This window comes from Drosophila novamexicana, unplaced genomic scaffold (genome assembly GCF_003285875.2).
Source record: "Drosophila novamexicana strain 15010-1031.04,08,12 unplaced genomic scaffold, DnovRS2.1 tig00000877-arrow-arrow-pilon, whole genome shotgun sequence".
Classification (NCBI taxonomy): Eukaryota; Metazoa; Arthropoda; class Insecta; order Diptera; family Drosophilidae; genus Drosophila; species Drosophila novamexicana.
The window spans coordinates 1,048,360-1,066,823 of NW_020824831.1; the positions used below are offsets into that span (position 1 = coordinate 1,048,360).

Sequence of the window (18,464 nt, forward strand, 5' to 3'; positions counted from 1 at the left end):
AGATGGAAAAAAGCAAACAAAAAACAGAGAGGAACTATTCCAGTTCAGACATTATAAAGACCATGTGATTGAGAGACTTAAGGAGAGCGACTAAAAGAGAGCGAAACGGATCGTTTGCCTCTAGACAGTTTGCTGATCATTTAATGCTTATCAACAGAACTAACCAAGGGGGTCCGACCGCCAGCAAGCAAACAGAATAAACTTCAGTTCTGGGTCGAACGCGAACGGCTGCGGTTGGCAACGGGAAGCAGCTGCTGGAATATCCCAAGCAAAACAAAAAATAACAAACTAATAACAAATTAATAAAATGCTGCGACACTTTGCGAGCGCGGAAAGAAAATTGGGCAGCGTGCTGGGCGCACAGGCACGCCCACAACGCAGCTATCACAGCAAGCAGGGCGTATGGGGCTATCGACCGGTCGCTAAGCGCGTCTACGAAGGTATTATTTTAATTATAATAAAGTACGATTTATGCGCTTGTACCTGAAAGTGAATTTTAGTCGTGTAATCAGTAGCCAGCTGAAAGATTGCTGCGGCTTCCATTATAATCTGGCAATAGAAAACTTCCAGCTGCTGAGATAACAATCATTTTTAGCAAAAACACATTTGATAAGTCGAGCAACGTTTAAAGCCAAATAAAATGTATATAAGTGTAAATAAGTGCTGTAAATCGTCGCACACAATTCCTGACCAATGTTGTTGTTGTTGTTGTTGTTGTTGCCATTCTCGGCTGTTTATCGATGCGTTTTTGAGTGTAGCCGCAAACCCTTCTCCAACAACAATAGCAACAGCAAACACCAACAACAAGAAAGCGAATTGCTGTGGACAAACTGAATACAAAAGCCGCTGTCCAACTCATACTTGTTGGCCGCTTGCAGATGTAGCTTCAAACACACGCACAGCGAACATGTGTGCAGCAACCTGTTGCAACTTTTTTCAGTTTGTTTTTGTTTCTTAAAGGCAGCTTTTAAGCTAACTTTAATATAAAACTGTTGGCTCTGACTAACCGATTGAGTGATTGATAGACTGAATGACTGACTCAGTCCAAGCCGTCAACGTGAAAAACTGTTGTATGAAACTATTTTTTTCACCCGATTGCATTCCAACTCATTTTTAAAGTTCTTTAACAAAAAGTCCAACTTCCCGACTGAAAAATGGAGGTCAATGGTTCCTAAGTTCAGTTTTCTTCCCATCAACATGAAACTTTCATCAAAGCTCCACATAAGAACCTAATAAATGGAACGTTACGTCGGAAAATGGGTGTTTAACTATAGCAGATTTTTATTATAGATATAAAGAAAATGTACATAAACTCTGATTTGCGAAGAATCCCGAATATTCAATATTCAAATTAATTCTTCTAAGGCATTAATTTTTCAATGGAAAACTAATATGTAAGCGGCTTTCCAGTTGATTTTTCCCATGAATTTTTCAATGTTTGTCCTTGGCTGATAGCTGGACCATGGTCGAAACGATTTTCAGGTGCAAAAGCTGCACAAATTAAAACGATACCGTGCCCAGCAAAACACACACATACACACACACCGACACGCACGCTCACACACGCAGTGTGTGTGCAAACAAAGGCCCAAAAATTGCGAATTGGAATCAGGGCCAGGACTTAGCTAGCCTCACAATTGACAGAGTCGAACTGAACAAAGGAGCAGCTGAGGGCGTGGGGCTAATCAACACAAGGCACGTCAGTTCTTATTAACATGCAAAGCGAGAGAGAGAGGGAGAGAGCGAAAGAGATAGAGGCAAAGTATGTAGTAGTATGAAAGAAAAATAGACTAGCATTGCACACTCAGAAATAAATGCATTTCCAATTTCCAAAGCATGTATACACATTCCACTTGATCCCAAAATTTTCTATAATACTTTCCATAGATCCCGCTGTCAATACCAGTCAATATTACATATATGTAGATATCCTAAGATATTTTCAAATGTATTCAAAAACCTGCTCAAGTCATTAAATTTGTTTGATAGTGATTAAAAACTATGATTTGAGCTCCACCTACTTGGTATTTTCTCCGAGTGTACGTGCAAAGGGTACAACTACACCAAATGGTGGCTCCAACAATAACTATGGCGCGCCTTTGACTGAACTCAACTGGAATTTTGTTGGCCAGCTTTCTTTGAGGACTTGTCCAGCGGACCTGCCAGACTTTCGACAAGAAGACTCAATTTTTTGTTGACTTGATTCCAGTTTATTGTGTGACATCAGCAGGGCGCAGCGAGCTCTGCCTTTTAATTGAGTTGACAAAGCCCAATCAAATTGGCAGCTTCGCAATTGGCGACTCTTTTGATTTCCTTCACATTCTGCCCAAGCTTCGGACGCCCGTGTCCCTTGGGGGATGAAGGACTGGCTTGCACTTTTGTATTGTCCAGCGCTGAATATATTCCATATATAACTGTCAGGACGCCATTATCCTTTGCTCGCTGGTTCAATAATATTTACACGCCCAAGAGGAAAAATATTTTCGCCACAAATATCATCCATCATTCATTGTGTGCTCTTCTTTCCATCCACACAGCAGCAGCAGGACATGCATGTCCTGCCACACTAAATTGATTTATTACCAACAAAAAAAAGAAGTAAATATATATTGTCAACGAATTGCATACACTTTTGAAGCAAATTAAGCTTTAATGCATTTCCAAGTAAGTCGGCGCTCAACTGTGAATGATCCCTTGTGCCTTGGGAGGCACACACCCACAGACACACATCCTTTGAGCAGGATAACATTTTAGCACATAAACACCTAAGCGGCAACGAGCTATCAACGGCTTAGCCCAAAAATAAAAAACACCATAAAAAGGGAACCCCATAAAAAAACATCCAGTGCCATATCTCACTTGTAAGTGACTACAAAACAAATATTTAATCGGTGAAACATCGAATTTTAAATGCTCTTTAAACATTGGGAATGACATTGAATTTAATAGAACATTTTAAGTACATAAAAACTTTTCACAATAACAAATGGGAGTTATCTAGTTGGGAATGATCGAATAGTTATACCCTGAACCTAGCGAACTGCCATTAAAAATATTTAAACTTCAAACTATGCATACACTTTTACTTGCCGTCCTTCCATTAGCCCCACACTCGGCAAGTCCAGCGCAATAAATACATAAAAAATAAATATTAATAGAAATATATTTAAAAAGATATATTAATAGAAAAGCTTAAAAGGCATTGGAAAAGCGATATGCCCCGCTTAGCAGTGCCGCGCATTGAACCTAAGCCCAAATATATATGCCATAAAAATAAAAAGCCAATAAATTCAAAAAGGCCGCACAATGGTGTCAATGCACACATATACATACGTATATATTTCTCTCATTTTTTTAATAATTTATAACTGTGAATGAAAATTTATATTGTTTACGCATGTGTCTTTCAGTTGCCGAGGAGGTGAGGCAGGCAAGGAATGCACAGGGCAATGTCTATCGCTGGGTGGAGGCCTTTCGCCAGCATGGACACAAATTGGCATCGGTAAATCCCATCAGCATCAAAGAGTCCAGCAGCCAAAGGTAAATATTGTGAGAAGTTGAACCAAGTTCCTACCCCCCCCCCCCCCCCACACACACACACACACACACTGCCTTAAGTTACATATAATTTATATGCCGCTTGCTTCTGCCCTTGTATTGTCTCCTCTCACAGCGAGTTGCAGGAATTAAATCCCGCATTTTATGGACTGCAGACACAGCAAACGGTGCGCACCGCTGGCCTCTTGAGTGCTCCCACATCTGCCCAGAACGTTGCCCAATTGGAGCAGCTGCTCCGCGACATTTACTGCAGCAACGCCGCCAGCGCCGAGTTCGCCTACGTTGAGGTAAGCACTTCATATAATTCATACATAAAACAGCTGAGACAGCTACCAAAAACAAAAAATAAAATAAAATAATATCCTGGGATGACCATTCTCTATCTGTCCGGCACAGAGCACCGAGGAGCGCGAATGGCTGGCCCAGAACTTTGAGTCTTTGTACGAACGCCAGCTGCATTCGACGGAGCGCCTCGAAATCGCCGAGCTGCTAATTAAGTCACAGGCGTGGGATAACTTCATGGCCCTCAAATTTCCGACGGTCAAGCGATACAGCGGCGAGGGCGCCGAATCCATGTTGGCATTCTTTTGGCAGCTACTACGCGACAGCGTTCAAGGTCAGTTGGGTTCAAGCGACACGCAGTCCAGTCAAATGTGTCCAGAGCTGAGTGAGAGTGTGGGTACTTGTGTTATTTTTAAACGGATTTTAAATTTAGGGAAAATACTAATCTCTGGCAGTCCAGGTTTTGAAATTGGGTAAAAAGGGTATATTGGTTTTGTCAAAATGTTTGTAATCGGCATTTGATATGATTTTAAACATATATAGAAAACGCGGACGAGATTATCTTAAAGCGATAAAAAAGCGATCATCGATCGATTCAGAATAACTCGCAAATACTAAGAGCTAGATACACACGTACTCAGTGTCATGTTAAGAATATGTATGTACATCCAAATGAGTGTAACTATCAAACTGAAAAATCTTCAGGAACTTCAATATATTCATTTTAAATTTTTGAAAAAAGAATGGGATGTCGGTATCGATTTTTATCGATTTCAAGATATCGATTTATCGACCCAAATAATAATTATTTAAAATGTCTTCGATGATTTCAACCAAAGTCGATTTCAGTTTTTGGAATTTTTTAGTTCAAAGCCGATTTGTAGCCTTGATTATATCCCTAATATATTTAATTATATATATCTAGTGATCGTCTCTACTATTAAACCAGTTTCTTAATTTATTATGTGTGTGCGTAATATGGTTGTATACATCCACATCCTCACCTCCATGCTCTAACTTCGTGAAAAGCTAAACTTGACGCCAAACTATCGGCGCACGCTTGCTTTAACCCTAATCTGATTTTCTCCCAAAACTTTGTTTCACCTACGATGACAAAAACAACAATGATGGGAACAGCGAACATTGAACATGTGGTGCTGGCCATGCCCCACCGTGGACGGACCCCGCTGCAGGCAGCGCTGCTGAACATGCGGCCGGCAAAAGTTTTTCGCAAACTCAGCGGCGCATCGGAGTTTGCCGACGACATTGAGGCCATGTCGGACGTCATAAGTCACTTCCGTAAGTGAAACTTTTATTAGTGGGGGGTCTGTCTGCTTGGGGCAGACACAGCGTATGCGTAATTTAATCAAACCCACATCTTGCGCAGATGTTTCCGAGCAGCTGCAAGTGCTTGGCAAGAGCATCAACTTTAGCATGGTTCGCAATCCTTCGCATTTAGAGGTGAGTCCTGACACTTCAATTCAAACTTAGTTACAAAACATAACTACTGGCGACTGCCCCATTTCAGGCAGCTAATCCTGTGGCAATGGGTAAGACGCGCTCCAAGCAGCAGAGTCGTGGCGATGGCGCCTTTAGCACCGAATCCAGCGCCCAGCCTTTTGGTCAGCATGTGCTCAATGTGATACTCCATGGTGATGCGGCCTTTGCCGGCCAGGGCATTAATCAGGAATGCCTGCACATGGCCTATGTGCCCCATTTTGAGGTGGGCGGCAGCCTGCATCTCATTGTCAACAACCAGGTGGGCTTTACCACGCCTGGCGAACGTGGACGCTCGACAGAGTATGCCTCCGATCTGGCCAAGTCTATACAGGCGCCAGTCTTCCATGTCAATGGGGATGATCCAGAGGCAGTGGCGCGCATTACCAATCTTGCCTTTCGCTATCAGCGCGAATTTCACAAGGACATTTTTATTGATCTGAACTGCTATCGGCGCTGGGGTCACAATGAACTGGATGATCCCACCTTTACCAATCCGCTGGTCTATCAAATTGTTCACCAGCGTCAATCTGTGCCGGACCTCTATGCAGCTGAGCTGGCCAAGCAGGGTGTGCTAAGCGCGGAGCAGTCCATCCGATTGCGGGAGCATTACATAGCCTATCTCAATGAAGAGTTGGCTTTGGCGCCCAGTTATCAGCCGCCTGCAAGCTACTTTGAGCAGCAGTGGGCGGGTCTGAAGCTGGCACCTGCCAATGAGCTCACCTACTGGGACACGGGCTTGGACTATGGCCTGCTGCACTGGATTGGCCAGCAGAGCGTTGCATACCCCGCGGACTTTGTAAGTAAAAACAAGGTTCGAACCTTATGGTTCGATTCGGATACCTAGTTCAAATCTTAAGGTTCCATTCAAACACCTAGTTCGATCTTTGGCATTCCTTCCTACTACGAATATTGCAGGTAGTAGTATATCATGAGGACCGAGTACGCAGTCATAAAATTAAATGGCTTGAAAATACCGAAGTTCAAATACTCTTTTAAAAATAAAGCTTACGGTCTTGCAGATATTACTGGGTTCGGTCGAGATACTTAAAAAACAGAACATATATCTAGGTATATATTATATGACATAGGAGCTTAGTAAAACTCATAAACGCGTTTGATTGAGATTTCTTGAAAAACAATAAAGTTTTTCATACATCATTTAATATTCGTCCGATCATTCCTATAGTAGCATTATAATATAGAGATCCGATCTCCGATTCCACCGTTTCCGATATATGTTTGACGATTTTATGATTACGGATATATAAATATATGTCCATTTTTCCAGAACATTCATCCACATCTGCTGAAAACTTTTGTCCAAGGCAGGCTCAAGAAACTGGAAGCTGGTGCCAAAATAGACTGGGCCACGGCGGAAGCCTTGGCCATTGGCAGCCTCATGTACCAGGGCCACAATGTTCGCATCAGCGGCGAGGATGTGGGACGTGGAACTTTCTCCCATCGTCATGCCATGCTGGTGGATCAGCAGACGAACGAGATGTACGTGCCACTCAACCACTTGGAGGGCGGCAAGGGCGGCAAACTGGAGCTGGCGCACAGCATACTCTCCGAGGAGGCGGTGCTTGGCTTTGAATACGGCATGGCCATAGATAATCCCCAGAACCTCATCATTTGGGAGGCGCAATTCGGTGACTTTGCCAATGGCGCCCAAATCATGATCGATGCGTTTATTGTCTCGGGCGAGAGTGAGTTCAGTTCAGTTCCATAAGCTGCCAAGAACTTGGCTAATCCTTTCTAACACAGGTAAATGGATGGAATCGAATGCCTTGGTCATGCTGCTGCCACATGGCTACGATGGCGCCGCCTCTGAGCACAGCTCCTGCCGCATCGAGCGGTATTTGCAGCTCAGCGATTCCAAGGAAACAGCGCCTGATGGCGACAGCGTCAATGTGCATGTGGTGAATCCCACGACGCCAGCCCAATACTACCATGTGCTGCGTCGACAGCTGGCGAGAAATTTCCGCAAGCCCTTGGTGGTGGTGGCGCCCAAGACGCTGCTGCGTCTGCCGGCAGCCACCTCAACGCATGAAGACTTCCAGCCGGGCACGCTGTTCCACAATGTTTTAGGTGGGTATTCCTCTGACACCGCTTACTCATTAAAGATTTGTAAGAAAGGATAAAATACGTTTTGAACAATTATGTAACAGACAGAAGGAAGCATGTTCCATAATGTGTATTAATTCTTGTTCAGAGGTAATAGCCGAGTCAATGTAGCCTTGTCCGTGTATACGTCCTATAAACACCTCATTCTTAGGTTCTATAAGAGCTAAAAAGTTTATATTTAAAGAGTTGTTTCTACTATTGCCCACGCAGATTCTTTTTTGTTAAAGTCGTCGATAGCATTTGGGTATCGCATAGTGTACGCAGATACAGAACATTTGATCTTTTCGATACTGTAAGAAAATGAAACTTGGGCCAGGTATTCACTTACAATTGGATTTCAAATCAGATACCATAGACCGGGCTGTAGCAGCTGTAACTCAAGGACAAGTATTCCATAACGTATAGCTAAAGGCTGTTAGTATAGAAGGCAGTTCAAGTATTTGTGAAGCCATCTCGACGCTGGGAACAGGGTATCTCCTACTCGGCCACTCTCAGCTAGAGCACTCCTGTTTTTTTTTTCAATGGCCGCCCACCTCAAGCTGACCCAAGCCGACTCCTCTAATTCTCCAGGTGACAGCACAGTGCAGCCGGAACAGGTGCGCAAGGTCATCATCTGCAGCGGCAAACACTACTACAACCTGGTCGAGGAACGAGCTAAACGTCAGGTCCAGGACACGGCCATTGTGCGCCTGGAGTCCCTCTGTCCCTTCCCGGTACAGGAACTGCAGGCACAGCTGGCGCAATATGGCAATGTGCAGAGTAAGTTCCTAACCCAAACTTTCAGGCAATAAGTTTGTAACCCTGTAACGGACCCCGCGCCTATCCTTTCCACTCTCTTTACAAAACCCTCGCCCAGGTTTCGTCTGGAGTCAGGAGGAGCATCGCAACATGGGCGCCTGGACGTTTGTGCGGCCACGCTTTGAAAATTTAATTGGCAAGCAGGTAAGCCACATCCGAACACACTCACACACAGGCACACACACACACCTAGACATACTCAACCTACCCCATAAAAAAAAAACCCACAGCTCCACTATTGCGGCCGCTGTGAAGCGCCCACCCCAGCCACGGGCATTGGCAAAGTGCATAAACGGGAAGTTGATGAGATTGTAGCTGCCCCATTTGAACTTTAGTGCGATGCCGTCGCTGCCGGACATGGCTCCGCCACTTTGCCGAACACCTCCCCCGCGCCCGTCCATATATCAGAAAGTACTTTAGCTCAATAAAACTGCCAAAAATAAATAAAGAACAACAAAAAAAGCAAATCGAAATGCTCTAATCTGTGAGTGATTGACTTGGGAATATCCTCTATCCCCCTGCAAAACAACCTTAGCACGTTTCCACTCTCATACCTTTGGGTTATATGTACACAAATAAACAGCTACACACGCTGCGAACTGCGCAGTTCTAGCCAAGCTATGCCCACTCTTAACTAGTTTTTATGTAGTCTACAGGAACTTGGCTGTTTACCAGCCGACCATTGTGAAAATTGTAGAGTAACTAGATAAAACGAAGAAATAAGTGTGTACTTAATATAAAGATCTTAAAGTAATCATAAATAACAAAATCCTCGATTCCTGTATGCTGTAGAGATTTTAATTTAAATATATTTTTATTAAATATAAATAAAAACTTCTCTTACAAAAAATAATAAATATTAATATAATAAATAATAAAAACACCACTTGTTTATGTTTTTATTATTTATTTTTATTTTTTAAGCATTTAACAACAATAAGCACAATTATTTTCACAGACTATTTATCTTTTTTAATAGTTTCTAAAAAACTTTATTTTTCAACTGATCACTGACATTTCAGATAATTTTGAATCTGGCGCATCTAAGTAGGGAAAAGTAAAATTCTATCCGCCAATCAAGTTTTTCTTTATTTCACAAGTTCTTGAGCACATTTGCTAAATTTGTTCAGTCTTTCTTTAAGACTCAGTGAGGTTGGCATGTTCCAATGTTGGGGAATCTGGTATATTCTGAAGTTTCGCCAATTTGATTCACCCGGTTTTCGATTATGTAGATATCCTTTTATTCCTGTTACTTGTTATTGATTACAGGGTATTACAAGAAAAGTGCCATGCCGTAAAAGGCTGTACCAGAAAGTTCAATGTGGCATTACATAATAATTTATCGTATAAAAAAACCAGGTTGAAACTTTGCGCAAAAGTTTTTAATTGTTTCTTGTTGTTGTTGCCGCTGTTGTTGTTGTGGTTGCTGTTGTTGTTGTTGTTGTTGTTGTTGTTGTTGTTGTTGTTGTTGTTGTTGTTGTTGTTGTTGTTGTTGTTGTTGTTGTTGCTGCTGCACCGCACGCCATTTGTGTACATCATTTGTTGTTGTTGACCTCATAATAGAGTCCAAGGTTTTATGCAGATGACAGGCACAGCGAGCGAAATAGAAAAACAAAAAACTAGAAGCCCATTTAACCTACCGTAAATATTTATTATGTTTATGAAACATTTTACAGACTTTCAATTGGAATTGTTTAAGCAGCGAAGTGACCTAACTTAAGTATTTCTATATTAATAATAAATCGGAGGATTAAGTATATAGCTGGATAATATAGAAAAAGAAAATAATTAACGTGTATATAATAATAACTACCATAAGTTAAGATGAGTGCCAGAGAAATGGAGTGCAGAGGTGTGTATGGGTGAGTTGAGGTTAGCTACATATAAGGCGTTACCAAGGACTCTAAAGATTGGTTCAAAGGAATTCAGAATTGGATTTGAAAGAACATAAAAACCAGGTTTTTAGGAAAAAGTCTCTCATCACGCTTAATTTCTAGATGTTCAGTTTCGCAAAATCTATATGACCTGCCTGCCATAGATTTGCTCTAGAATATCGTAAAAGTCGGTGGACGTCTTATATGCAAAGTACAGAAGTCACATCCAGAACACAAATGCCAAGCAAACGGAAATTATAACGATGGCAGTTTCCCTGCAATTGGCATTATCCCAACCGCATTCCAGATCGAACTTCAGAGCCTGTAAAAATTATAGTGGAGACAACTGTAATACATTGGCTATGATGAAACACATCTTTGAAAATTAGTTTAAAGCCAATGGAATTTTGCCAGAGGAATTTTTCGCGCTTTCGTTTTTCACAAGAACTTTCAACAGTGTGTCCCACGGCTTGGGCAGTAAATCGGTGATCAATCAGTCAATCAGTCGATCAATCACTTTCGGGTTATGCACATTACTTACCTCAAGTAGCTGCTGTCCGCCTTTGTTATCACAACGCGTCTCACGCAAATCATCGTCATGATCGTCACAATTGTGGCGTCCGTACACCTGGCACGGCGAATTCATGAAGGTGCGGAAAACCGTATCGGTCCAGGTCTGCGATGAGCATATGTATTGACGACGCTTGCGCTGCCAGAACTCCACCCAGCTAAGAAAAGCAAACGGATACTTAGAATACATTCATATAGAGCTCGCGGTCATAAACAAACCCCAAGTCGCAATCGCAGTTGAGATCCGTGTGTGACATCTTGAGATCTGTTAGAAAAACACTATTCGGCAGAAAAGGCACTTGGCCCGTATTCGGATTTGGTATTTTCTTCAAGTTGTGATTGTTATAGCGTATATCCAAGGAAATATTCCTTACACGACCCATATGCTTGAAGAAGTTGGGGGGCAAGGCTTGCAGCGAGGTATTGAACAATTGCATATAAAGGTAAGGGGAGCGCATGCCCTGTTTAGATGATAGATTAAAGTTTAAAAAAGTGTTTAATGTTTAAGTTTGCCCAGGACATTAGGAAAGAATATCTATCAACGGCACGACAAAGAATAAACACACTTGTAATCAAACGCCTTAGCCTTCTTTAAATATATGAGGAGAATAGTAAAACACTTAGCTGTTGACTGAACTTGAAAATTGAACAGTTTTTTACACATAAATTGTTCAAATATAAGCAGCAATATAATAAAGTTCTAATGTATTTTAGATTTTACTCATATATTTAAAGAAAAACTTTTCCTAAATTTTAGAAAATTGCCAAAACGAAAATAATAAGAAAATGCTTCTTTAGATTCAGGTTCAGGTTTTTTAAAAAGCCTTTTTACTTATTAGACATTTTATTCATTGTTTTTGGAAATTATATTCTAAGAAAAAGGGCCCAAGTTTCAGAATTTGTGTATGAGTATAGAGAAAGTAACAAATCGAAGCTTTGCTTCAGATATCTTGTAAATTCAAAATGATTTTCATACCAGAACATCTGACTTGACCTATCTATGGTAGCCAAAAAGATGGTCCTGTGCTAAGTATCATGACGAAAACTTTGAAACTGAGAAAAATACAGACGGACATAGCTATACAAACTCTGCTGTTAACACTGATTAAAAAAAATAAAAATATATCTATATATATATATATACTTTATAGGGGCAACAAGGGTCCCTCATAATATATTTCCTGCCGCTCTGCAGGAAATTATGCAAGTGCGTTAAAGTTGTGAACGTCTCACCCGCAGTATATGATCGTTAAGATTCGTGAATTGTGGTCCACTGAACGTTATGTTGGTCAGTTTGGAGGGCAGATGTCCCTCCATCTCACGCAGCAGGTCCGTTGGCATGCCCATTTGCACGGTTTGCATTTCTTGCGTGGGTCCCGAGCCCTTCTTGACGATGCGCGTAAAAGGCTGCGGTGCCTCAATCCACAGTTCCCGTATGTTGTGATGATGTCGCAGCAAATGGGGTATATTGAAGTGGTCCAGGTGCGAGTAGGCGGTCAGCTTGAGGGAGCGCAAATGTGGCAGCGAATCAAGGCAACCATACTCAAAATAGTGCAAACGGAAATTGGATATATCCAACATTTCCAGATCCTCATTGACGCCATCGAAGCTGTTGTTGTTCAGCGAGGTAATGGGGTTACCAGACAGCATCAGCCGACTTAAGATACAGATGCATAAGTCAGATAATTTGAACTACAAGTGGAAGTGTGGCCTGACTCACCGCAAATGTGGCAGGGATTGCGTCATCAGTGGCACATTGGTCAAGTCGTTATTTGATAGATCCAGCATACGTAGATTGCTCATATTATTCGCCAGCTCCTGTGGTATGGAGGGAAGCTCATTGTAACCCAAACGAAATTCTCGCAGATACTTGAGGCGTATTTCAGGCACAGTGCTCAGCGAGACATTCTCCAGGCCGAGCTTTATCAATGAATTCTCCAGGCCCATAAACGATTTATCCATAACCTTGAGATCCCGATTGTGTGAGAGATCCAGAACCGCCAGTTTCGGCATGGTGGCAAAGACGGCGTCATCGATGCGCAGCAAATAGTTGTAGGAAATGTCCAAGTAACGTAGAGACTGAAAGATGCAAATAGGTAAAGCTCTAATCATATTGACTGTTCAAATAGAATTATAGGTGGAATCCAGTTCAAATTTAAAGTTTAAATAAGCAACTAACCCTAAACTTATTTGACAAATCCATGCTGTGTATCGTGGAGATGAAATTGTTGGACAAGTGCAGCTCGCAAAGCGTCAGAGCAGCCAAACTGGACAACGAGGAAGATGGTATCTTTAAGAGCATATTGTGCGAGACATCCAACCTGTAAATAAAAAGAGGTAAACCTTTGGTAAGCTCCCAAGTAAATTAAGCAATCACTCACTTTTCCATGCCACCATTGTAGAACAAATTATCGGGCAAGCCGCGCAGCTTATTGTGGGAGAAGTCCACAATACGCAGGCTCTGCACGGGCTTAAAAATATCCTGGGGTATATCAGTCAAATAGTTGTGATCAAAATAGACCAATTGCAATTGTTTGGTATTCTTAAAGGCATCAAAGTCCAGTTCGTGTATCCAATTGTAGCTCAGATCCAGCCATTGCAAATGCGGCATGTTCCCAAACACATCACGAGTCGTGTTCTAGAAAATTGTGTATAACAAAAAATTATACGATAATATACTATCTAGATAAAAGAGTTTATTCTGTCTGACTACTGATCAGCACACGCCTCCAAAGCGTGTCAGCTAAACTTCCATTTGGAAAAAGATAAAGATAAATGGGGGAAAAAGACCATTAAGAGCAACCCTATAGACATAAGTTGCTAAACCTCGGACACAAGGGAAAGGTCGCCGGTTCGATTCCAGCAAAAATGTCAAATCCATGTGAGACTTTACTGTTGGAGCTGAGCTATCAGTACAATCAGTTTAATCTATATAGATATATCACATATAGATCTATAGCTACGCAAATACCAACCATAAGCGAATTATAGCCCAGATGCAAGTGCGTCAGTGAAATCTCAGCGGGTCGGAAGTAGCCGGGATAAATGATGGAGATGTTATTGTGCGACAAATCCAATATCTTGATGTTCGAGTGGTAGATGCCGCCTAAAAGCAGAAACAGTAAGTATAATCGATCTTAAGATATGACTAGACCTCTTACCATGCTCATTGCGACCACTCCAGGAGGAGTTGGACATTAGCTGCTTAATCTGATTGTGGCTAACATTAACATTAAGATTAGATAAAGTGCCCACTTGATCGAAGTAGTCAAAATTGAAATTGGGCAGCTGGTTGAAGGCCATGTCCAGAATCTCCAGCTTGGGCAGGTTTTGAAAGGACTCCTCAGCCAAATTGTTGAGCTTGTTGCCGCGCAGGCTCAGGTACTCCAGCTCATCCAGATTCATAAAAGCGCGTCGCTCCACCTTGTCAATTTTATTGTCATCCAGCTGGAGTTTGCGCAGCGCTTCCAGGTCAAAGAAGGTGTGCTGAGAGATGGATGTAAGATGATTAAAGCGCAGCGAGATCTCCTCCAACTTTGAATGTATATCGCCCTGGAAGGTGCCCTTGAGCACCTGTTCAATGCGATTGTCATGCAGCTCCAGCAAACGCAGATTTTTCAAGAAATGGAAGCTCGTATCGCTCATGCTGCTAATATGATTGTTGCTGAAGTCCAGCTCCTGTAGGGAGGTCAAATGACGAAGAGCCTCGGCAGGCAAGGCGCTGCCGGAGTAACCATGCGCCATCTTCAGTGAAATGAGGGAGTGGCCAATCTAGAAGGAGAAATCGCAATTAAAACAGGTTAAACTTGACAGCTTGGATACTCCTACTTCATGGAATGCATCATTCTCAATGCTCGAAATTCCATTCTCGCTGAAATCCAATCGCTTCAGACCGCGCACATGTTTAAAGGCATGCGACTGTATGCCCGAGAGGCTGGCACGTGTGATCTGCAGATCCTCCAGTTCGACGCCAAAGTCCTTAAAGTCCTCTGGGCCCACAGATGTGGTGCCCATACGCGATATGGATAGCGAGCGCATGTTCCGCATTCTGGTCATACTTTTTGCAAATAAATACAAAACGATTTGCTCGGGTAAAGGGGTGTGTGGGGAGCAGGAGCTTTATTGTGCTGGGGTCACTTACTTGCGTAAAGTTTGTAAATTGGTTGGATCATTCCGATCACCGCTGAGATCCAGCTTGAGCAGCGTATAGTGCATGGCATTAAATGTTTCCGTGGGCTTCGGGATTTTGATCTTATTGTCACGCATGCTAATGACCCTGTAAATGGGGGGTAAACGTGGAGAAAAGGGTGAGACTTGGGTTATTATAGCTGCTTATTGCTCTATTGTCTCGTTTCTATATTCGTCACGTTCTGCGAAAGCAGGTCACACACTTAGCCCACATCGACGAAGCCCCACATTATAGGGTGCTAACAATCGGATTAGGCTGTGGCCTTTTTTTAACCAACTCACTTCAAAACATCGAAATTATTGAAGAGCTTGTGATGCAGCTTGGTCAAATTGTTGCCAGACAGATCCAAAATTTGTAAGCTATTCACCAGGCTATCAAAGGCCACCGGGGAAATATTGGTCAGTCCACAATATCGCATATAGATCTCACGTATGCGAGCTGGCTTGAAGGCATCGTCCTGTAATGTGAAGAGTTTGAGATGCAACACGATTTGACCAACTTTAAGCACCCACCTTAAGAGTATGTATGGGATTTCCATCAAAAAAGGTTCGATTGACTGTATCAAAATACTTGAAGGAGTTCGGTGGCAGCACTTCTATGTGATTATACTCCAAGTGTAGGTTATCCAAATTCAGTTTGGTGCTAGCCTTAATATCATATGTTTCATTTCCGCTCATCGACCAGATGACATTGTGTGATATGTCCAAAGTGCGCAGACTCTTCAGCGGGCCCAGTGCATCATAGGGTATCTCCGATAGAATATTATCTGTGAGCAACAAACGCGTCAGCCTAGGCATGCCATCCACAAACACATTCGGATCGATCTCAAACAGACTATTCCCGCTCAGATCCAGTGTCTCCAGATTCAGCAAGCCCGAGAAGCTATGCGTCATGAGCATGGAAATGCAATTCTGGCCCAGAATCAGAGTCTGCAGCGATTCCTCCAGGCCACGAAATGAATCGTGATGTATAGTCGTTATATGATTATCTGATAAATCCAGAATGCGCAGCTTTTGCAGATGACGTAACGACTTGGAGGGTATCTCGACCAGATCGTTTTGCGGCAATATGAGCTCCCACAATGAGCGCTCTAAGCCGGTAAAAGCATCATCTGGTATCTCAGTTAAATGATTGCCCGAAATCTTTAGCCGATACATGCCCGTGGACTGTAGAAAATAGGGCTCGATCTCGCGCAAGCCTGTGCTCTCCATGTGCAGCATGAAAACCTGGTCGAGAGATTAGTCCAACGGCTGCAAAGACTAGCTGGCAAGCTTGGCTACCTACCTTAGATTGGTTAACCATGCGCGGCAGTGCTGGAAAAGGCACATTCTTGCAATGCACAATGCCCAAATCTGTTGAGGATTTGGAGCATGTGCACATCACATTGTATGTGCAGGGCGGATAGCGGGTCTCCTCCATCTCTCGACTGAACAGCGAGGCACGCGCCAAGGACATCCAGATCATTATGATAAGCGTTATGGTAAGAAACGCATAGCCAAATTTAAAGAAGAACTCGAGACCCTAAAAAAGAGAAGGGCGTGCAAAGGAAGTCACATTAGGCGTAGTACTTGAGGAACTGCCAACTGCAATCTCAAGTATTATTATTGCGAGTCAACATTCGCATATTCAAGGAAGTCCAAAAGTCTTTAGCCACTGTGGGGCTTCACATGCTTATCTTTCTCTTCTTTTTTTTTTTTGTGGTCACTTGTAAAATTCAACCCTTGGCAACAGCCAAAGGCTTGCACTTTTAAGGCTAGCGCGCAGTGTATTGAATGTCCTTTTTCCCTTTTAAATGAGATATTCCTTGGAAAGGTTTACCCATGCAGAGCATGTTAACGGTTTGTCACCAAATTGATAACACTTTCAAATACTCGTCTGCGAACCTATACAATTTAATTACTCAATTAGGATAACGCCTGAGCTCTTAAAGCCATGTATGTTTGTCTTTATATAGGTTTAAGAATTCTTAACCAAACTCTGTAATTAAGAGATTTTCCATAATCCTAACATAAAAATAACATTTGTTCATTGTTATTTATTATTGTAACTTTTGTTTTTTTTTTTTTTTTTGCTCTTCAAGATATCAAATGGAAACTGAATTTACTCCTAACATGTGAGCACATTAGGGTTGATATATCATATAGTTACAATAGAAGCAATCGGTCAAACATTGAGCTATTAATGAAACACAATGTTATACTCGTGCACAGGGTATACAAATTCTGTCTTGAAAGGTGTAACACATAGAAGGAGACATCTCCGACCCCATAAAGTATATATGTTCTTGATCAGTATTACAAGCCAAGTCGATTTCAATGCGAAATAGTCTCTCAGTTTTAAAGCCATCGTCATGAAACCTTGCGTACGCTGTACTAATGTCGGACCGGCTGGATCGGACCACTATATACCTGATCGGTCGAACGATCGGTCGGAAAGTAGGTTCTTTTATGAAAACTTTTTTTATCAAGATATTTTGATTAAACTTAGCATTTTCCTTTTTCCCCACTCATATATAAGCAAAACCCAATCAACATCGGTCCACTATATTATATAGCGGCCATAAGAACGAGCGGTCGATAATTAAGTTATTGTATAGAAACCTTTTTGTTTTTCAAGATATATTGACCAAACTTGACAAAAAGAAAAGGTTCGGTCTGCAAGGATATCTAATCTTCGGCGTGCCGAAGTTAGCCCTTCTTTCTAGTTGTATTTCAAGATATTATAATAAATTTGAACAATTAACTAATTTTGTACCACTATATAAGATAGCTCCAGCCTGGGAATTTTCTTAAAATATATTTTGTTTCTTGAGACATGAGCTCCTAGTTGATATCGGACTACTATACAATATAGCACCTTAAGGAATCATTGATTGAAAATTAAGTGTATGTAAAAAAGTATATTCCAAATTTTGTATATATCAAGGGTATAAAGTCTGCGGCCGCCCAAAGATCTTTCTCCTCCTTTCCACTTTTTTCCATATATGGTCGCGCTCGTCAAATACACACCATTTTGTTAATTGGATTATTCGTACAAGATAATTGGCATTTAGAATAATTTTAATTTAATTTAAACAGTAGGCTTCCTTTTTTAATTATTTTATTTAATAATAACTTATTTTTATGTCTGCCAGGCACAGGATGTGCGTCACTTTTTTTAAGCCTGTTTGTCTTTATGTTATTTCCGTTTTTGCACTCGCGAACAAACAGAAACACGTCCGAACCGCAGCGCGTTCCACGCACGTCTGAGACATGAAAATCAATCGGGTTGCGCATTTGACGACAGCCAGTTGATAAGTGGCGCACGACACTAATTGGATTGTAACATTTTGGGGGGGTGGGCTATTCTCCATGGCGCCAGGCCAAGAGCTGGTCAGCCATTGGGCACACGCCTGGGCCGATTTATAGCATTACTTTACGCCTGATTGGAAATGCTCATTTCCTCGCCGTGCTTGCCCTTTTGTTTAGAATATGCCAAGCAAAACACACACAAATCGTGTGAACGCAAGGTGCCTACTATGAACATTTGGATAAAGAAAAGATTCAAAGCCTTGCGCTAACCAAGGCAAT

General features: G+C 42.0%; 2 protein-coding genes across 3 annotated transcripts; one reads left to right on the forward strand and one right to left on the reverse strand.

Moving 5' to 3' along the window:
* Nucleotides 1–236: 236 nt before the first annotated feature.
* On the forward strand, nt 237–8,729 carry LOC115764906 (probable 2-oxoglutarate dehydrogenase E1 component DHKTD1 homolog, mitochondrial). The gene is made up of 12 exons (XM_030708203.1): nt 237–440; nt 3,411–3,540; nt 3,674–3,845; nt 3,955–4,174; nt 4,978–5,139; nt 5,228–5,301; nt 5,369–6,136; nt 6,629–7,046; nt 7,105–7,428; nt 8,035–8,223; nt 8,321–8,406; nt 8,493–8,729. The coding sequence occupies exons 1-12, from the start codon at nt 308–310 to the stop codon at nt 8,595–8,597; spliced, it is 2,781 nt and encodes a 926-aa protein (XP_030564063.1). The 5' UTR covers nt 237–307; the 3' UTR covers nt 8,598–8,729.
* Nucleotides 8,730–9,778: 1,049 nt separating this feature from the next.
* On the reverse strand, nt 9,779–18,138 carry LOC115764949 (chaoptin). 2 transcript variants are annotated; one of them, XM_030708271.1, is made up of 15 exons: nt 17,904–18,138; nt 16,180–16,416; nt 15,408–16,121; nt 15,177–15,352; nt 14,848–14,982; nt 14,535–14,754; nt 13,868–14,477; nt 13,682–13,812; nt 13,088–13,344; nt 12,886–13,027; nt 12,427–12,785; nt 11,940–12,363; nt 10,926–11,167; nt 10,678–10,864; nt 9,779–10,458 (listed from the first exon to the last, which is right to left on the reverse strand). In XM_030708271.1, exons 1-15 carry the CDS (start codon nt 17,904–17,906, stop codon nt 10,357–10,359), a joined length of 3,939 nt encoding a protein of 1,312 aa, XP_030564131.1. In that variant the 5' UTR covers nt 17,907–18,138; the 3' UTR covers nt 9,779–10,356. The 2 variants fall into 2 exon arrangements, with proteins under 2 accessions (XP_030564131.1, XP_030564130.1); XM_030708270.1 differs by having other exon boundaries at nt 9,780–10,458; nt 14,535–14,763.
* Between the last annotated feature and the right edge of the window lie 326 nt (nt 18,139–18,464).

Excerpts from the sequence above, each read along its gene's own strand:
- LOC115764949 (XM_030708270.1), bottom strand. Across the intron at positions 14,478-14,534 it reads AGAATGATGCATTCCATGAA|ATTGGCCACTCCCTCATTTC; the intron begins GTAGGAGTATCC and ends TTCTCCTTCTAG. Across the intron at positions 13,813-13,867 it reads GAGTGGTCGCAATGAGCATG|GCGGCATCTACCACTCGAAC; the intron begins GTAAGAGGTCTA and ends TTCTGCTTTTAG.
- LOC115764906 (XM_030708203.1), top strand. The coding sequence starts at position 308 with ATGCTGCGACACTTTGCGAGCGCGGAAAGAAAATTGGGCAGCGTGCTG. Across the intron at positions 441-3,410 it reads CGCTAAGCGCGTCTACGAAG|TTGCCGAGGAGGTGAGGCAG; the intron begins GTATTATTTTAA and ends TGTGTCTTTCAG. Across the intron at positions 8,407-8,492 it reads AAAATTTAATTGGCAAGCAG|CTCCACTATTGCGGCCGCTG; the intron begins GTAAGCCACATC and ends AAAAACCCACAG.